This window comes from Manacus candei, unplaced genomic scaffold (assembly GCF_025592945.1).
Source record: "Manacus candei isolate 608988 ecotype Guabito, Panama unplaced genomic scaffold, ASM2559294v1 h1tg000115l, whole genome shotgun sequence".
NCBI classification, from domain to species: Eukaryota; Metazoa; Chordata; class Aves; order Passeriformes; family Pipridae; genus Manacus; species Manacus candei.
The window spans coordinates 368,624-388,907 of NW_026138163.1; the positions used below are offsets into that span (position 1 = coordinate 368,624).

Consider the following 20,284-nt stretch of genomic DNA (forward strand, 5'->3'; position numbering starts at 1 on the left):
CTCCAAACACACTGTGGGACCCATTAAAACACTGAAAAACAAATTATTTCTATTTCTTTAATTGTCTTCAAGTCTTCAAGAGTTCTACAGCTAATTGGAGTTGTTTTGTAGTTTAGCTAAGGAGGAAGATTTTAAAGTGGACATCACGAAAAATATATGTTTTTTGATTAATAGGAATGATTTACACAGAGCCTTGGGATGCAAGGGGGTCACGACACAAAGGATTTGGATCCAAAGATAAGGGGGCAAAAGACATTAGTAGCATTTAATCATTGACCAACTGAACAGTTATCAGGTGATTCAATAGTATGTGCTATAATTTTAACAGTGACTGAATTATAGATTCACAATAACAACATACACACCACAGTCAATTCACACTCACACCCAGGCAGAGATGTGTGGACACATCAAGAGCTGGGTGTGGAAAGGTCCCTCTCCCAAATTCTCCTTGTTGTCAGGGAAACACTGCCACAAATCCCTTTGTGTTTGCCAACAGACAAGGGTCACAGCTGGAGGAGTGTTTGTGGAGGGGGATCAGAATTGTCCTGGGCATCAGCAATTCTCTTTGGAGTGTTGCAAACTGGAGGGTTCCCGAGCTGGGAGAGGCTGCCAGAGGTGTCCCAGTGAGAGGGAGGTGCTGGGGAGCTGCCAGGGCCTCCCTCAGCTCACCAAAGAGGACCAGGGCCTGCCGTGTTCTCAGCTTGGTTCTCTGCAGTTCTCACGGCATCTGAGCACAGGGTGGGATGGGGAAATTGAGCTAAACCACAACAGGAGCTCATGGAACTGAGTGGCCATTAGGACACTGCAGGGCCTCCTGGAATCCAGGGGCCATTGGGACACTGGGGAGCCCTCTGAAGCCAAGGGAACCCTGGGATATTTTGGAACACTGTGGAATCAAGGGGCCATTGTGACACTGCGGGGCCTTGAGGAACCAAAGGATCCAAAAGACACGGTGGAACCTCAAGGAATCAATGGTCCACTGTTACACTGCAGGGCCTCATGGAACCAAAGGAACCCTCAGAGTTTTTGGAACCTCATGGAATCAAGGGGCCATTTCTGGCAGGATGCTCTGCTAATACCTAAAAACTGGTCAGAGAATGCAAACAATGCACACTCTCTGTGATAAGTTACTGCTGGTGTCAAGGTGCTGTTTTTAATGTTGAATTATGCTAAACCCAAAATGGTTCCTGAAACTTCAAACAAACATCCTGCTTTTTGAAGCAAGATTTGATAGATGAGCTGCTCCCTGGCCTGCAAATATGTCTGGCAGTCAAACCCTTGGTAACTATAAAAACCCCATCCAACTGTCATGGGGCAGATTCTTCCACAGACTTCCTTGAAGTGTGTGGAGCTTCTGCCATGAAGGAGGGACAGCTCTTCATGGTCACTGCCCAGGGGTTAAGTGAAAGAGAGAGAACTACCCCCTGTGGTTGTGGGGTGAGTTACCTCAATCTCTGCTTCAGGATTGTTTCTTTTTGCTGGCTTTGATGCAATTACTTTAATAGAATGACTTTGATAGACTGCACTGTCCTATCTTACACTATACTGCTAGGAGGTTTTGGTTTTTATACTGTGCAGGAAGTAATTCTGTTTAAGGTCATTTATCTGTTCACTTGTCTGATCAATTTTCTGTTCATTTGTCATAATAAACAATTCATTTTATAGAAATATTTCTGATTTGCCATCACTAAAACCTGCAGGACAAAGTGATTGAATCACACCTCTAGAATTCCTTCCATTGAAATCAAAATCTGAGCCTGAGATTGGATCCAGTCACAGCCAGGCTCCTCTCTGAGAAGGAATTTAGAAAGCAAGGGGGTCCTTTCTGCCCCTTGTAGCTCAACGAGACAGCTTCTGCCATCAACTTTGTCTAAACCTTCCACCCCCCAGCCCCAAGCCGTGACACATGGGCATGTCTTGTCCATGCAGTGCAAACATGGACTCCTGAGCTGGTCATTTGCTGTCCCTCCTTGGAGGGAAGAACAAGCCCAATGGCCTGGGGTGAGAGGCCAGTGCTGGGAGCGGCGCTGGCTGTGCCAGGGCACTGCTGGGTGCCCCCACCCTGAGCACTCCCCCCCTTGTGCTGGTCACTGCTGTTTTCCTCTGCAGGGCGTTGTGTTGGGCACATCCTGGAGAGTAAAGTGGAAAGCAGATGGAAGCTTTGAGGCCCTGGCCTGAGGAGATGCCCCTGCAGGATGGCAGTGCTGCTGCAGAGGTCAGCTCTGTGCCAGCAGTGCCCGTGGCTGTCCCTGCCTGCAGTCCCTGGACAGTCCTGCAGCAGGACTGGCACGGACTGCCAGAGCACTGAGGCCTCCAACAACACAGGGCTCTGCAGGACAGTGTGGAAGGGAAGGGAGAGGAGGCCAGGCAGGAGAAGGGCTGCTGCTCCCTGGCAGTGCTGCTCTGCTGGGACTCTTTTCTGGCCCAGCTCTGCACAGAGGCACCGACCCTGCAGCTGCAGAGAAGTCAGAGAGAAAGATGTCAGGCAAACAAGCCAATGCAGAGTTCTTTATTTGGTTTAAGCACACAGTGAGTACAATTGCCAATTTGTACAGCCTCTGGGCCAGGCTAGAAAGGCAAACACTGAATTAAAAATGTGGTTTAAAGATTTTTTGTTGTGAACAAATTCTCATAAAAATAACACCCCTATCAGGAGCAAAAAATAGAGAAGATATGATGGGCCTTTAATGAAGTCCATAACAGGATTGGCCTTTAATGAGGTATATAACATGTAGAAGAAGGAGAGTTTATTGCTTCTGAAAAACATCCAGTTATGAGTTTCCGCAGGGCATCCTTGAGCTCCTGGTTCCTCAGGCTGTAGATGAGGGGGTTCAGTGCTGGAGGAACCACCGAGTACAGAACTGACACCACCAGGTCCAGGGATGGGGAGGAGATGGAGGGGGGCTTCAGGTAAGTAAACATGCCAGTGCTGATAAACAGGGAGACCACGGCCAGGTGAGGGAGGCACGTGGAAAAGGCTTTGTGTCGTCCCTGCTGAGAGGGGATCCTCAGCACAGCCCTGAAGATCTGCACATAGGAGAAAACAATGAAAATGAAACAACCAAACCCTAAACAGATACTAACCACAATGAGCCCAAGTTCCCTGAGGTAGCCTGAGTGTGAGCAGGAGAGCTTGAGGATGTGTGGGATTTCACAGAAGAACTGGCCCAGGGCATTGCCCTGGCACAGGGGCAGGGAAAATGTATTGACTGTGTGCAGCAGAGCACTGAGAAAGCCAGTGGCCCAGGCAGCTGCTGCCATGTGGGCACAAGCTCTGCTGCCCAGGAGGGTCCCGTAGTGCAGGGGTTTGCAGATGGCAACGTAGCGGTCGTAGCACATGATGGTGAGGAGGAAATACTCTGCTGTGATGAAAAAGGCAAAGAAAAAGAGCTGTGCAGCACATCCCATGTAGGAGATGGTTGTGGTGTCCCAGAGGGAATTGTGCATGGCTTTGGGGACAGTGGTGCAGATGCAGCCCAGGTCTGTGAGGGAGAGGTTGAGCAGGAAGAAGCCCATGGGGGTGTGCAGGTGGTGGTCACAGGCTACGGTGCTGAGGATGAGGCCGTTGGCCAGGAGGGCAGCCAGGGAGATGGCCAGGAAGAGCCAGAAGTGCAGGAGCTGCAGCTCCCGCCTGTCTGCCAGTGCCAGGAGGAGGAACTGGGTGAGGGAACTGCTGTTGGACATTTGCTGTTCCTTAGGACAGGATCTGTTCAGAAAAGGAAAGCACAGGCAACAATTAAGACAGCCCCCTCTCAGCAAAGCCAGTGCAGATTTTAGGGAAATCTCCTCCAAGACAAGGCATTTCTTTTCTCTGGTTTGTGCTCTCTGAGGGTGCTGTGAGGAGCAGGAGCTCTGCCCATGTGCTGCTGAGGACTCAGCTTTGCTCTGCTGCAGTGCAGACATGGAGCTGGTTTGGGACAGCTCTCATGATCACAGGGGATGTCACATGGAACCCAGCTTTGATGGAAAAGTTCAGTTCCTGTACTGTTGTCCTGGAGCAATTTGGGCTGCAGAAGAAAGGCAGAGAGTATCCTTAAAATAATTTTGAATGGGTTGTTTGGTTACAATCATAACATCTGGTTATTTAAGGGCAAATTTTTCTGATTACAAATCTGACGAGTATTGAGACAGGACAGGTAGAAGGGCTGAGCTCTCCCTTGTTTATTGCAGAGCCAGGAGAGCTGCAGTGCCTCTCAGCCTGTTTCCCATCTGCCCTGCACTTTCCCTTGGGCTGCCTTGAAGATGACTTCACACACTGATTCATCTTTAAAAACCCCACCAAAATCTGTGCTGAGAGCAGGGCAGCGCTGCTGGAAAGGGCAGCTCTGTGAAGTGTCCCCTGTGCCAGCCCAGAGGTGCAGCTGTGCTGGACAGAGCAGGACAGGAGCCCTCCTGCAGAGAAACCAAGGGCTGGGACAGGAGAGTGTCCACCCCCAAGGGAAGGTTCAGCACTGCCCAGGATCCTGTGCTCGTCTCTGATATTGCCTGAAATATTCACCTCTGAGAGTAAAAGAGTTGGAATTTCAGTGCAGCCTCCTGAACTGAGAGAACAATGTCTGTGCTACAATGGTTAAGTAGGAAAAACACCTCAGGACTAATTTCTTTCCTGTAGCCCCTGTCTTTTCTTAGATTTGCAAAAAATTCTCCATTCAATACGGTGTAGTGGTCTGGAGCTGTGAGCAGGTCTGACCCTGCAACAGTGAGACATGGAAAAGATCCTCCCTCAGCTGCCAGGTTTGCTCCTTGCCCACAGCCCTTCTGCCCCAGCCCTGGCAGCAGCTCCCCGGGCTGGCTGAGAGCTGCCCCTGGCAGGCAGCAGAGTCCCTGCCCAGCACAGCGCCCTGGGCTGCAGGACCCTGCTCTGCCCCACAGCCCTGGGCACCCCTGGCTGCACTCCCGGCTTCACAGCTCTTCCAAAGTGCCCCAAAACAGCCCCTGCTCACCCATCCCATCAGCTGGGGCTGGGCCAGCTTTAGGAGATGCCTCCAGGAGCTGCCCCTGCACTGTCCTGCAGCCACAGACTCACCATGTGCAGCCCTGCCAAGATTCCTCCTGCAAGGAGCTCTCAGCCATCCTGCCAGTGCTGAGCCCCTTGAAGCTCTGTCTGTGCCCTGTTGGTGTCCCTGAGCTGGCCTGGCAGTGCCCTCAGCCCTGCTGGGCTGTGCAGAGGAGCTGCTCACCAGCAGAGCTGTCTCTTTGAAGCTCTTCTTGCTTGCCAGGAGCTCCCTTTGTGCCAGGAGCCCGGCCCAGCTCAGCAGCACAGCAACAGCCCCAGGCATTTCATGACCCTCAGGGGGTTTGGTGTTGTTTACCTGAGACTCAGTCCCTGAGAGGAAGTTCAAACAACTTTTCAAGAAGTCAAAATGAAATTGAAACACTGAAGTTTCTTGTAGTGCTGATGAGTCTCACTGAGGGACACAACTGAGAACGTGTCCCTGGGTTCCAGTTTGAGCAGAAAACTGCAGACAGTGATGACAAGGATGGACAAGCAAGGGAAAGGTGGCTCTGATGCTGAGCAAACCTGGATGTGTTTCATTAACCTGAAGGGGCAAGGCCTTACCACCAGCCCCTGGGAAGGCAGATCCTGTCCCTGCCTCATTCCTCAGGGCTCTTCCTGGGGCACTGGGATGTGGGATGTGCAATGCCAAGGGCAGGACCATGGGGTGGCACCTGCCAGGCTGCTGAGCAGGGACAAGGAGGCCATGAGGCCCCAGGGCTGCAAGGGGCACTCCCCTCCTCCTGGCATCAGGGGCACAGACAGCAGCCATGGCCAAAGGCCTGCAGAAGGTGGCTGTGTCAGGGCCTTTCAGCTTCTCCCCATGCCTGTCTCCTCTCCAGCCCAGGCTGTCCTACGGTGTCCATGCCCTGCCCCTTTCCCTGCAGGCTGTCGTCATCCCCCCGGCTGCCCCACCTGGCTGGCACCTTCCTGCACTGACATCTCTGCGTCCTCCCTGGCTCTTCCTGCACACACAAAGCCTTGGGCTCATCCAGACTCCTTCTGGGTGATGTGTTGCACCACACCTTTGCCCTCAGAGTGAAACTCCTTTCTCTTTGTTTCCAGTTTTGACCTCCCTAGCTGAACTTGGCATTATTTCTTTATTTCTCATGGTCTTTTCTGCTATGAGAAACAGATCCACCATCTCTAAATCCTCCCTTCAAGCCCTCTCAGGGCTGTCCTGTACCGTCCTCAGTCTCCACACCATTGAGGCCACAGCTCCTTAGCCCCTCTCTAGTGCTCATGTACTTGAGACCTTTAAAGCCCATCTTGGGAGATCTCTGGGCACTCACTAATGTTTTTGCAGATGAAAATGTCATACCCATAGTCTAAGGAAAGCACAGTTACCATGACAACCACCATACATTCCCATTGCTACGCTGAGTTACCTTGGAAATAGAATACATTCTCATTGCTGTGGTCAGTTACCATGGTAACTATCATACATTCCCATTGCTACAGTGTGTTACCGTGGCAACAATCATACTTCCCACTGCTACAGTCAGTTACCATGGCAACCAGCACACATTCCTATTGCTACAATCGGTGACCATGGCAACAATCACACATTCCCATTCCTCCCATCAGTTACCATGGCAACAAGCATACATTCCCATTGCTATGCTGAGTTACCATGGCAACCATCATACATTTCCCATCACTATGGTTGGTTACCATGGCAACTATCATACATTCCCATTCTTAGTGTGAGTTACCATGGCAACCATCATACATTCCCATTGTCATGGTCAGTTACCATGGCAACCATCATACATTCCCATTGCTATGGTCCGTTACCATGGCAACCATCATACATTCCCGTTGCTACAGCCAGTTTCCATGGCAACCAGCATACATTCCCACTGGTACAGTTGGTGACTATGGCAGCCATCACACGTTGCCATTGCTATGGCCAGTTACCATGGCAACAATCATACATTCTCATTGCCACAGTCAGTTACCATGCCAAACATCATGCGTTCCTGTTGCGACAGTTGGTTACCATGGCAACCAATATACATTCCCGTTTCTACAGTCAGTTACCATGGCAATCATCACACATTTCCATTACTACGGTTGGTTACCATGGCAACTATCATACATTCCCATTGCTACAGTTGTTTACCATGGCAACTGTTATACTTCCCACTACTATGGTCTGTTACCATGGCAACCAGCATATATTCCCATTGCCATGGTCAGTTACCAGGGCAACCATCATAGTCTCATTGCTAGGGTTGTTTACTATGGCAACAAGCATACATTCCCGTTGCTACAGTCGGTTACCATGGCAACCATCAAACACAGCCATTACTAAAGTTGGTTATCATGGCAACCAGCATACATTCCCGTTTCTACAGTCAGTTACCATGGCAACCATCGTACATTCCTGTTTCTACAGTCAGTTACCATGGCAACAATTAAACACTCCCATCACTACAGTTGGTTACCATGGCAACCATCCAACAGTTGTGTTGCTACAATCGGTTGCCATGGCAACCACCACACATTTCCATTGCTCTGGTCAGTTACCATGGCAACCATCAGACATTCCCTTTGCTATGGTCGGTTGCCATGGAAACCATCATACATTCCCATTGCCATGGTCAGTTACCATGGCAACCATTACACATTTCCACTGAGATGGTCAGTTACCATGGCAACCATCAGACATTCCCTTTGTATTGTTCTGTTACCATGGCAATCATCATACTTCCCACTGATAAAGTTGGTTACTATGGCAATCATCATACATTCCCATTGCTATGGTCAGTTACCATGGCAACCTCTTGGTTCCTCTTGGAGAGAAGCAGATGCAGATGAGCCTCCCTGTTGTCCACCAACCTGCCAGCTGTGCTCTAAAGGCCTGTGTGCCAAGGGGTGTCTTCACCAAGACTCTGCACAAACCTCTGGGACTCTTTGCATCCTGTCGTGGGGCCTTTCCAGTCAATTCCAGGGTTATCAAAGCCAACTTGAATGGGCTCTCTGTCTCACACCACAATGTCACCCAAACCACTCTCTCCTCTGACCCTCACCCACAAAAGTTCACCCAAGTTGTTCACCCCCTACAGCAGCTCCACAGGTCCAAGAAGCTCCTTCCCGCTGAGGACACCTCTCTCCTGCTCTTTCTCTCCTGTGTCTCCTTGGCCTTCTCTCCCAACCCATCACAGCCCTGCAACCTGGGATCTGTCTCAGCAGGCCTGGGCTGTTATTGCCTGCAAGTGGAATGAGGAGAGACTTGGGGCTGCAGCTCCTCCTGCCTGTGCCCCACACGCAGGGCATTGGGGCCTGTCTGGCTGCAGCCCCTCAGTGGGGCACCGGGGTAAGAACAGACTTGCAGAGGGGAAAGCTGCTCTGAAAGCCCCGAGAGCTGGGGTGTGCAGAGGCTTTGCTGACGATGGCCTTGGGGGTGGACGTGCTGGGACTCAGGCCCAGGGGGAAAATCCCAGGCCTGATCCCTGAGGAGATCAGCACATGCTGCTGAAATGGGGGAGAGAAGAGCCAGCAGAGGGAGGAAACAAGTGTGGACAGCCTGGGCTGATGGGATTTGGACTCGTGCCTGGCCCGGCCTTGGCTGGGCAGAGAAGGGACAGCCTTTGTGTCCCTGCAGGGCTGGGATTCACTCCCTGCCCCAAAGGCCCCCAATGTGTCTGAGAAGCCCTGGGTGGTGCCTGTCCCACAACTGCTGGGAATGGGGAGGGGGTTCCTGCACAGGCCCTGTGCTGTCCATGGCAGCTGCTGCACTTGTGCTGCAGAGCCCTGGCACCTCCCCTGGCACTACAGGCCCCTCTTTGGCTGTTCAATCCAGGCTCTGCTGCCCTGAATTAGGTTCAGCAGTGAAGGGATGTCCAGGAGACAACTGCCATTGTACTCTGAGGACATGTAGAAAATACCTGATAAAGAACAGGAGAAAGACCTCTCTCCCTGTGCCACCTGACTCCATTTGGTCACCTGAACACCTCTAGGGGCTGCCCTGGACAGAAGGAACAGTAACAGGCTCCTCTGTCCTACATGTGGACCCCTTCTGCCACTGAAGTTGGCCAAAGCAATGTCCCAGCAGCCTCCAAGAAGATCCCAGAGCTGCTGCCCTGTCCCTAGGAACTGCTCCACTGGAGCCTGCAGTTCCCAGCAGGAATCTCGGTCACCTCTGGCCCCTCAGGAGGAACCAGGGCTTTGTGTCCCAGCAGGTCACCCCTGGCTTTGGTCTTCATTCATTGCCATGGGAGCTGGGACAAGGAGTCACCTGCAGGGGCCTGTTTTGGGCCCACTGAAGTGGGGCAGGAGGAATCCCAGCCCATGGGGGTTGTGGAGGGAGCTGAGGGTCCTTCTGGCCCCAGGTCTGCAGAGCCACAAGGAGACACCTCTGTTGACTCAGCTGAGTCCCTCCCCTCAGTGCAGGTGAAGGAGATCCCTCCTGGGCACTGTCTGGGTTTCCTGTCTAATGATGGGACATGAAAAGGGGACTCTTGGACTTAACTCTGAATCTGTCTGGAGACATGACAGTGCTGAAAGAAGTGTCTGTGCCCAGCTGAGAGAAGGAACATCATTATTTCCTTCAACTGTGTGCCAGCACGTTCCCCTGGAGCCCCAGGGACAGCTGGAGGGAGCCCAGAGGGGCAGAGAAAGGGCTGCCTGGGGCTGTTGCTGTGCTGCTGAGCTGGGCCGGGCTCCTGGTACACAGGGAGCTCCTGGCAAGCAAGAGAAGCTTCAAAGAGACAGATCTGCTGGTGAGCAGCTCCTCTGCACAGCCCAGCAGGGCTGAGGGCACTGCCTACAGCACCCAGGGCACAGGAGAGAAGGCAGAGACATGATAGGCAGCCTGGGCTGGGAGGTGACTGAGCTCTCACTACATGAGAAACCTTCCCAGGATTTGAAGGAAGAATTCTCTGGCTGTAGGAAAGTTCAACTTGCCTTCCTGGAGGCATCTCCTAAAGCTGGCACATCCCACAGCTTCCAGGATCTTTCAGCAGGACTCTCCCAGTTGCTGCAGTGCAGGGGAAGTGGCCACATGGCAGAGCAGGGCAGGAGCTGAAGGCAGCAAGGGCAGAGAGGAGAAGGGAGCAGGAGGTTCAAGGGATCCTGGGCTGGGAGGACAGGGCAGAGCTGCTCAGGGCAGGAACCTTGCCAGCCCTTTGCCACGCTCAGGCTCTGGCTGCAGAGCAGTGCAGGTGAGTTCCTGCAAGTGCCTCTCCCAGCTGCCAAATGGCAGCAGTGGCAGGAGCTGTCAGGATGGCTCTGCTGGATTTGCTGGGGTGCAGCAGGAGAAGCTGCTGCAGAGCAGGACTTGCTGCTGCCCCATCAGAGGCCCAGGGCCAGAAGGTTCCCTGTGGCAGGGCTGGCTGTGGGGTGGGAAGGTGGGGGTGCAGCCAGGGGTGCCCAGGGCTGTGGGGCAGAGCAGGGTCCTGCCCCCAGGGCTCTGTGTGCTGGGGCAGGGACTCTGCTGCCTGCCAGGGTCAGCTCTCAGCCCGGCCAAGGAGCTGCCACAGCCCTGCAGGGAGAAGGTGTGGGTGGAAGGAGTGACCCCTCAGGGCAGGGCAGGGCAGGGCAGGGCCCTTCAGCTGCAGGCTCAGGGTTCCTCACAGCTTCAGCTCCACCTCCTCCATTTCCAGGGGCCCTTCTCAGGAAGCACATCCCCCCAGAACACCTCCCCCTTCCCAGCCACCTCAGGCTGTCTGGGATCTGCTCTGCAGCCCCTGCCCAGGCAGAGCTGCCCCTGGGCACTGGGCTGGGGATGGCTCTGGCAGCACTGGCAGGGAGCTGAGCTGGGCACAGGCAGGGGCTGCTGGCAGGAACAGCTCCTCACCCAGAGACAGGCAGGCAGGGAGAGGCAGCTGCTGCCACAAGGGCTGGGCAGGGGGATGTGGCCCTCTCCCTGCTGTCCCTGTGGCACAGACCCCTTCCCTGAGCAGCTCCTGCCTGGGCTCCTTTCCCAGCCTAAGCAGAGCCTGTGCCCTCAGGCCCACGGGGGCTGGGCTGTGCATTGCCCTGCAGCAGCCAGAGCCCAGGCAAGGACAAGGCCCTGATTTCCAGCTGTCTCTCTGTGTCCCTCCTCCCTTGGCAGCAGCACTGTGGCATTTCCCTGCCATCCCCTGCTGCCTGGGCTCTCCTTGTTCTCACCAGTGGCTTTTCTGAGCCACTGTGGGGTTTGAGGGGGGGCAGATTCCTGTCCAGACACAACCCCTTTGGGTGTTGCTGTGGGGATGTGTCTGTGGGAGCCAAGTGCCCAAGTGCCCTCCAGGCACCTTCAGGGTCTTCAGCTGTTTGCCTGGGTGTCCTGCAGGGCTGCAGGTGCCCTCCAGAAGGGCACAGCTCTGCCATAGGATCTCTGTGCTGCACAGGATCCCCATGGAGAAAACTCCTCAGTGCTAAATCCATGGAAATGCTCTGGGCAGCTGCAAGGAGCATTTTGTGTCTCACTCTGGGAAGGGAGATATGAAAAGGTGAGAAGTGTGTCAATCTGTTCTTTGGACATGGATTTCTTGGATATCTGTGCAGTTTCTCATTAGGGGAACAGTTGAGTGTGATGCTCCTCCAGCTCCAAGCTGCCAGCACAGGCAGCTGAGCACAGGACTGATGGGCAGAGCAGCTCTTCTCTCTGCACTGAGGGACCGTCCCTGTGCCCCTCAGAACCCACAAGACTTGACCTGCAGTGCAATAGAAATGTCAGGGATTTCAAACCTCCACAACCACTCCTAAGTGTGGCAGGTGCAAGTGGGTGAAAAAATCCAAAGAATTCCCTCAGCTCAGTCCTTCATTTGGGCAAACTGCAAACAGCAAAGCTGAGAAACTCTTGGATGTATTACGAGTACATTTGATTTGAGATCACCCTGCATTCCAAGTTCCCTCTCTCAGCAGAGCAAGAAGGAGTCCTTGGGAGCCCATCACAGAGTTCCTGCTTCCCATGATCCCCTCAACCCACAAAAGCCAGAGCTCAGGGGAGGGAGCTGCAGGGAGGTCTGAGTGAGGAGAGAGAGCCTGAGAGTGGGGTGGCTGTGAGACATGTAATGTTTGGCTGCAGAAGCCTGGTCTAACTCAGCAGTGACTTTTCCTCCTAAACAGATTAAAATACTCTGATGATGGAGTAAATGTCCAACAGCAGCTCCCTCACCCAGTTCCTCCTCCTGGCATTGGCAGACAGGCGGGAGCTGCAGCTCCTGCACTTCTGGCTCTTCCTGGCCATCTCCCTGGCTGCCCTCCTGGCCAACGGCCTCATCCTCAGCGCCGTAGCCTGTGACCACCACCTGCACACCCCCATGGGCTTCTTCCTGCTCAACCTCTCCCTCACAGACCTGGGCTGCATCTGCACCACTGTCCCCAAAGCCATGCACAATTCCCTCTGGGACACCACAACCATCTCCTACAAGGCATGTGCTGCACAGGTCTTCTTCTTTTTCTTCTTCATCTCAGCAGAGTTTTCCCTCCTCACCATCATGTGCTACGACCGCTACGTTGCCATCTGCAAACCCCTGCACTACGGGACCCTCCTGGGCAGCAGAGCTTGTGCCCACATGGCAGCAGCTGCCTGGGCCGCTGGCTTTCTCAATGCTCTGCTGCACACAGCCAATACATTTTCCCTGCCCCTGTGCCAGGGCAATGCCCTGGGCCAGTTCTTCTGTGAAATCCCACACATCCTCAAGCTCTCCTGCTCACACTCAGGCTACCTCAGGGAAATTGGGCTCACTGTGGTTACTGCCTTTTTAGTGTTTGGTTGTTTTGTTTTCAATGTTTTCTCCTATGTGCAGATCTTCAGGGCTGTGCTGAGGATCCCCTCTCAGCAGGGACGGCACAAAGCCTTTTCCACGTGCCTCCCTCACCTGATCGTGGTCTCCCTGTTTGTCAGCACTGCCATATTTGCCTACCTGAAGCCCCCCTCCATCTCCTCCCCATCCCTGGATCTGGCCCTGTCAGTTCTGTACTCAGTGGTGTCTCCAGCACTGAATCCCTTTATCTACAGCCTGAGGAACCAGGAGCTCAGGGACGCTCTGAGGAAAATGATGACTAGATGCTTTTCAGCAGCAATAACCTGCCTATTTTCCTCTGTACAGCATTCATAATGAAACTCATGAGCATCTCAGCCTTCCTTCTCAGGTCTTTGGTGGTAGTCAGGGGGTTCTTCTTGTCAATACATTGCACACAATGAAATTTTTTTATTCATCCCTTCATCTGGATCACTGTTTACCTCTTGAATTTGTCTCTCTAACGCTGTAATTGAGTAATCGTGCTATCTCTATATTTCAACAAAATAAACTCTCATGCAGTGCTGTGTTTATCTGGGATCCTTCCTCTGTGACTGTGGTGTGTTGACCTTCGTCAGGTGCCCACCCAGCCACTCCATCACTCCCCTTCCCAGTGGGAAAGGAAGTGAGTAAGGCAGAAAAAAAAAACAACCCATGGGTTGAGATAAGGTAGTTTATTTAAAGCAATAAGGAAAGCGAAGCTTGCATGCGCAGAAGTGAAAAACAGCAGGGTTTGTTCTCTGCTTCCCATGAGCAGCCATGGTCGGCCACTCCCCAGGAGCAGGGCTTGGGTCCGCGGGACGGTTCCTCAGCAGGCAGCCATCAGACAATGAATGCCCCCCTCCTGCTCCGGGCCTCAGCTTTTAGAGCTGAGCTGACCTCCCATGGGCTGCAATGTCCCTTGGGTCAGTTGGGCTCAGCTGGCCTACTTGGGTCCCCTGCCAGGCTCTTGCCCTCAGCTAAGGAAGGAATGTCCCAGTGTTGGTGCTGTGCTCAGCAGTGGCCAAAACACTGGGGTGTTCTCAACACCCTTCCAGCTGCCAATGCCAAGCCCAGTCCTGGGAGGGCTGCTGTGGGGAACTGAACTGCAGCTCAGCCAGACCCAACACACCAACAGAGAGGAAAGATTTTGATGAGGCAAAAACAGGCTCAGGGAATGCTGAGGGTGCTGAAACACTGACTGTGCGAACACTCCCGTTAGGCCTTCACCCTCTTTGTAACTTCAAATCCCAACACTACCTAAAAGTGCTGCCCCCCCATTGAAAGGAATCCACTGCTCTAATTCCAATCTCACCCTGAACTCAAAGGCAAAGCCCAAACCCAGAACTCCAGACTCTTACCAATCCCAAACCTGTATGGTTGGTATGAAAACCTAAGCTTTAATCCTAACCCAGCCCAAAACCCTCTTCCCCTAATCATGAACCAGACACTGCCAGCAGAACAACAAACCTCCCAAAGTTCTGCCTAATCCCGACCCTGAGCTCTAAACCCCAAGCCCTGACCATTCAGCACCCCCACAGCCCTTGGAAGCAGGGCAAGGACCTGGAGGGCCCAGAGCAGGCCCAGGGGGTTGGCAGAGGAATGGGAGGTGACCTGGATCTGCTCAGCTCTGCAGTGACCCCCAGGAGAAGGGCCTGGGCTCTGGCAGGGATGTCCTGTGGCACAGGGGCTCAGGATCCAAGTTCAGAAGGCCAAGTGCACATGGCAACAGCCAGAGCTGGTGCAGAGACATCAGGGAGGGTCTAGAAATGCTGCTGGGAGGGGGTGGGAAAGCAGGAGGGGTGTGTGCAGCCTGCAAGGCCAGAGCAGCAGCAGGGCCAGGGCAGGACAGCCTGCAGGAGAGATGGCCAAGGGCTCTGGCAGGGCTGCAAGGCCCAAAGGCACCCAGGCCTTTGTCCCCTTGCCTCTGGCAGCTGCCTCTGCCACTCAGGCCACCACAAGACACTTTCCTGGCAGGTTCTGCACTTGGGTTCTGCCTCGCCCCTCCCTCAGGAGCCTGGCAGGGGTTGCCCAGTTTTGGGCCTTTGTTGTTCCTCCCCCTCCCATCCCAGTGCCCCCAAACAGCCCTGAGCCAGCCGGGAGGGACAGGATCTGCTGGGCCAGGGCCTGGGGCTCAGGCCTTTGTGCTCCACAAAACCAAGGCAGGCTTTGCTCAGCATTGCAGGGGCCTGCCCAGAGCTTTGTCTGCCTGCACTCCTGGCCTCCAAGGAGCTGCTCCAAGGAGTCCCTGGGGAGGCTTTGGCAGTGCCTGCCCTCAGTGGGGCCCAGCAATGCTTCAAGGCACTTGCACTTTGGCTTCTGACTTCTTCAGCAGCTGCTTCAATCTTCTCTCAGTCCCTCAGGATCATGGGCTGGGCTGCAAACACACTGTGGGGCTCATTAAAATGCAGAAATCCCTCAGGATCTCTTTGTCTTCCTTTAATTGTCTTCAAGGCAATTTCAAAACAAGTCTTCAAAGTTTGTACTTTTTTTGTTTTATTTCAAGGATGGATATTTTTAAGTTCGGAGAAGAGGTGATAGAGGTGTTCTCCAAGTGATCTTGATGCTGAGTGTCTCCTCAGGAGATCCAGACTGACCCTGGATGATCAACCTTGCTCCTCACCCCCCAAACTCACCAGTTCTGACATGGCCCATCTTGGACTGACAGCTGATGCAGCTCCAAACACACTGTGGGACCCATTAAAACACCGAAAAACAAATTATTTTTCTCTCTTTAATTGTCTTCAAGACATCAACAACTAATTGGAGTTGTTCCGTAGTTTAGCTAAGGAGGAAGATTTTAAAGTGGAAGTCAGGAAAAAAATATATTTTTTGATGAAAGAGAATGATTTCCACAGAGCCTTGGGATGCAAGAGGGTCAGGGTGCAAAGGATTTAGACACAAAGATAAGGGGGCAAAGGAGATTACTAGAATTTAATTATTGAGCAGTTTAACAGTTATCAAGGAATTCAATAGCATTTGATGCAATTTTAACAGTGACTGAATTAGAGATTCACAATAACAACATTCTCACCACAGTCAATTCACACCCACACCCAGGCAGAGATGTGTGGACACATCAAGAGCTGGCTGTGGAAAGGTCCCCCTCCAAAATTCTCCTGTTGTCAGGGAAACACTCCCACAAATCCCTTTGTGTTTCCCAACAGACAAGGGTCACAGCTGGTGGAGTGTTTGTGGAGGGGGATCAGAATTGTCCTGGGCATCAGGGAGGGTCTTTGGAGTGTTGCAAATTGGAGGGTTCCCGAGCTGGGAGAGGCTGCCAGAGGTGTCCCAGTGAGAGGGAGGTGCTGGGGAGCTGCCAGGGCCTCCCTCAGCCCCACTGGTTATGGGCTCCCAAGGGGACTGGCTTTAGTTATCTGCTGAATTTCCATCCTGGTGTCAGGAATTACTGGAGTTTCCAAACTATTTGGTAATTGCATCCAAACTTCCATTTGGGTTATGATTCAGGTAGGGAATGTTTCAAGGTTTTCAGGGGATGACTGATTATCCTGTGTTCCCCAGCTCTTACACCCATCCCAGTCAGCTGGATGGTTTATTGACAATGTGTCCTGAGGGGCGGCACCTCCAATGCCATAGAAACCCCTCCCCTGGATTAGGAGACCTTTGGAATTCAGGAGCTGTTCCAGTGGAGCATGAACATGAACAGCAGTTTTCCCAAAGCCCAGCCCCAAGCAGAACAAAGCCAGGCCCCATCAGTGTCAGAGCAAAGGTCCCCCATGGCTGTGTCCCTGTGGCCGCTGAGGCGGCAGCGCAGGCCCGAGGCGGTGCCGGGTCCCGGTGCAGCCGGGGCAGAGCGGCGGCTGCGCGAGCGGCAACCCCGGCGGTGAGTGCGGCAGCCCCGTGGGAGCGGCGGCTCCGGGCACAGACGCCGGCGGCAGCCGCTGTGGCTCCTGGAACCCAGTGGCCATTGGGACACTGCAGGGCCTGCTGGAATCCAGGGGCCGCTGGGACACTGGGGAGCCTCTTGGAGCCAAGGGAACCCTGGGATGTTTTGGAACATCCTGGAATCAAGGGGCCATTGTGACACTGCAGGGCCTCATGGAACAAAAGGAACCCTGAGAGTTTTTGGAACCTCATGGAATCAAGGGGCTGTTTCTGGCAGGATGCTCTGCTTTGATAATACCTAAAAAATGGTCAGAGAATGCAAACAATGCACACTCTCTGTAGTGAGTTACTGCTGGTGTCGAAATGCTAATTTTAATGTTGAATTATGCTAACCCCAGAATGCTTCATGAAACTTCAGACACAAAGCCTGCTTTTTGAAGCAGGATTTGACAGATAAGCTGCTCCCTGGCCTGCAAATATGTCTGGCAGTCAAACCCTTGATAACTATAAAAGCCCCATCCAACTGTCATGTGGCAGATTCTTCCACAGACTTCCTTGAAGTGTGTGGAGCTTCTGCCATGAAGGAGGGACAGCTCTTCATGGTCACTGCCCAGGGGTTAAGTGAAAGAGAGAGAACTACCCCCTGTCCTTGTGGGGTGAGTTACCTCAATGTCTGCTTCAGGATTGTTTCTTTTTGCTGGTTTTGATCCAATTGCTTTAATAGAGTTACTTTGATAGACTGCACTGTCCTGTCTTACACTATACTGCTAGGGGTTTTTGGCTTTTATAATTTGAAGTAAATAATTTTCTTTAAGGTCTTTCATCTGTTCATTTTCTGATCAATTTTTTGTTCATTTGTCAAAATAAATAATTCATTTTATAAAAATATTTCTGATTTGCCATCACTAAAACCTGCAGGACAAAGTGATTGAATCACACTTGTATAATTCCTTCTACTGAAACCAAAATCTGAGTCTGAGATTGGATCCAGCCACCCCCAGGCTCCTCTCTGAGAAGGAATTTAGAAAGCAAGGGGGTCCTTTGTGCACCTCGTAGCTCAACGAGTTTAGCACAGAATCCCCCTGCACACACACAAACACACAGGCATGGGAATCTACACACACACTCCTGTTCATCCCTGCACAGACATAACCCAGACAGACTCGCAGGGGAACTCCACACACCATTCCCACATCACAACATGAGAACGGTTAGAAAAACATAAAATATGTACACCAACCCTCACTGCACTGCAGCATTCACAGGATGTGACACCTGTGTCCACTTTTGAAATGTTACAGCCATTCTACACAGCCTTTATTTTCTGTCAGTTGAGTATTCTATCAGCTGCATTCTAAGATGAAACTCCAGGCACATGAACAGCTGAATTTGTTCCACATTTAAATGCTGTTGCACATTTTTAAATGGAGAAAGGAGGGAAACTGCTCAGTGTTCAAATGAATGAAACACAGTGAGCCACAAAAGGCAAACATACATAGTGTACAGCAGCTTTGTGGAGTTACAGATCTGCTCATTTTTTTATGTTTGGCTTTCAGAGACCATGTTTAAATTTATTAAACTACTCCCGTTCTGCTCCCCCACCCCCCTTTTTTGGAGTGTTTCAATTGCCTTTCCTTCTTCCAACAGCTGTGACAACTGTTAAAACAGTCAGTAAAATTAGGTTCCCTCTATAATCCTTTAGTCAACGTTACATTGTAATCAGAGGTTGAGGGAGATTTCCTGTTATGAATGCATTGATTAATTTAAACTTATTAAATTGACACATATGTCAAAATGAGCAGATACATTTATTGCATGTTAGCTCATTAACTATTAGTTATTATTAGTGCTACTGTTATTGCTGAAAGAGCAAAAATTCAAGAGTGCAGCTGGCTTTAAGTTATTGCATTCTTTAACATGTTCTGCCTTAAAATCAAAGCATACCTAGTGATGGTCAGACAGATGTCTCTGCACTCTCAAAATGTTCAGACAATTTTTAGCTCGAATCCTCTCTCCCCTCACCCATAACACAAGAACTGCAGAAACTACAACACCTATTTCCTATGTCCTTATGCTCACATGTGCATATGCAGGTCATAATATACAGTCAAATCACAATTGCTATGGATATTATTAATGTGCCAAACTCGGGTTTATTAATTGAGACAGGGAAGCAGATATGTTTCTGAATGTTAGTTCTTTCTCTGTGTCCACTCAATCCCACATGCCTTAAGCCCTGCACTCACTCAATATATTGGGAGTGTTTTAAGATGGCTTTGAACTGAGCAAAAGAGGAAGAAAAAAATTAGTTTGAATCTTGCACCAGAGCCAAAAAGACATGTCCTGATTTCATTGAAATGCATCCACTCTTAAGAGGCTTATCTAAACTAATCCTTCAAATTAGCTGTAAGAAGGGACATTCAAGAAAGCTCCTTTGGGGGGGCTGGAGGGACAAAGCATCCACAAAAAAAAAAAAAAGAAAAAAACACCAAAAAAAGTCCAACCTAACACTCAACTTATCATCTCTTTATATATTTTATTAAAATCGTGTCACTGTAGTGAAGGTTGTAGGAACTGCATTCTTACATTTCTGAAGCTCTCTTACACTATACACAGCACACTGATCTATAAACCATATCTGAACGGGGACCCTCCTCTGTTTATTTTCTGTTATTTACCCCGGAACATCCCAGTGGGTTTTCCCTGTGCCCCCTTCCCAAACTGTGCTCCCCCAGCCAGGCTGTTTGCTCCTTCCCGTCTCATTTCAGCCCCGTGCGATGGCCGCCATTCCCTTTTCCTGCCTGGCTCAATTCCCCCCAGCCCTGCGCTGTGCAGGCAGTGAGGACAGCGAGTGGGCAGCTCCCTCCAGCACACTGTCCCCTCCCGAGCAGCCTCTGCGCCGCTGCGGCCGGGGCGATGCGGTCCCTGCTCTTCCTGGCGGTGCAGGGAGAGCGGCTCCGGCAGGAAAAGTTCTCCCAGTCCATGTGCGCCCGGTGACAAACCCTCCGTGTGCCCCGCGGTGAACAGCAAAGTTCCCGTGGCCGACCCCGTGCACTTGACATCACATCCTCCCCATGACATCACAGCTACTCTGTGACATCACATCCTCCTCTATGACGTCACAACCATCATTTGACATCACATCCTTCCTGTGGGATCACATCTCCCCTATGACATCACACCTCCACTGTGACATCACAGCTGAGTCACATCCAACAAATGACATCACATCTCTCCTGTGATATCATATCATCCCTGTGGCATCATGTCCTCCCCTGTGACATCACATTACAGCTTCCCTGTGACATCACATTTCCCCTATGATGTCACATTCTTCCCTGTGACATCACAGCTCCTGTATGACATCACACCTGTCCTGTGACATCACGTCCTCCCCATGAAATCACATCCTTGTTGTGATATCAAGGTTCGTCTATGACATCACATCCATCATATGACATCACAGCTCTTCTGTGATATCATAACATCCCTGTGACATCACATCCTCCCTGTGACATCACAGTTCCCCCATGATGTCAGAACCATAATATGATATCACAGCTGCACTACGACATCACACCTCCCCTGTGACATCACATCCTTGTTGTGACATCACATCTCCCCTAGGATGTCAAATCCATCATATGACATCACATCTCTTCTGTGATATCATAGGATCCCTCCGACATCACACCTGCCCCATGTCATCACATCCTTCCTGAGA

The 20,284-nt window shown here is 51.7% G+C and overlaps 3 protein-coding genes across 3 annotated transcripts in view; 2 read left to right on the forward strand and 1 right to left on the reverse strand.

Annotated features, from left to right (window-relative positions):
- The window catches only part of LOC127461900 (zinc finger protein 160-like), a 205,553-nt gene that overhangs the window by 81,028 nt on the left and 104,241 nt on the right, over positions 1 to 20,284 (forward strand). The window lies entirely within an intron of this gene.
- LOC127461895 (zinc finger protein 585A-like) overlaps positions 1 to 20,284 on the reverse strand; it is a 208,402-nt gene that overhangs the window by 47,152 nt on the left and 140,966 nt on the right. The window lies entirely within an intron of this gene.
- LOC127461905 (olfactory receptor 14J1-like) lies at positions 12,085 to 13,053 on the forward strand. The gene has a single exon (XM_051770108.1). It carries the CDS (start codon positions 12,085 to 12,087, stop codon positions 13,051 to 13,053), a length of 969 nt encoding a protein of 322 aa, XP_051626068.1.

Bases quoted from the DNA above. Each gene is read 5' to 3' on its own strand.
- LOC127461905 (XM_051770108.1), top strand. From the start codon at position 12,085: ATGTCCAACAGCAGCTCCCTCACCCAGTTCCTCCTCCTGGCATTGGCA.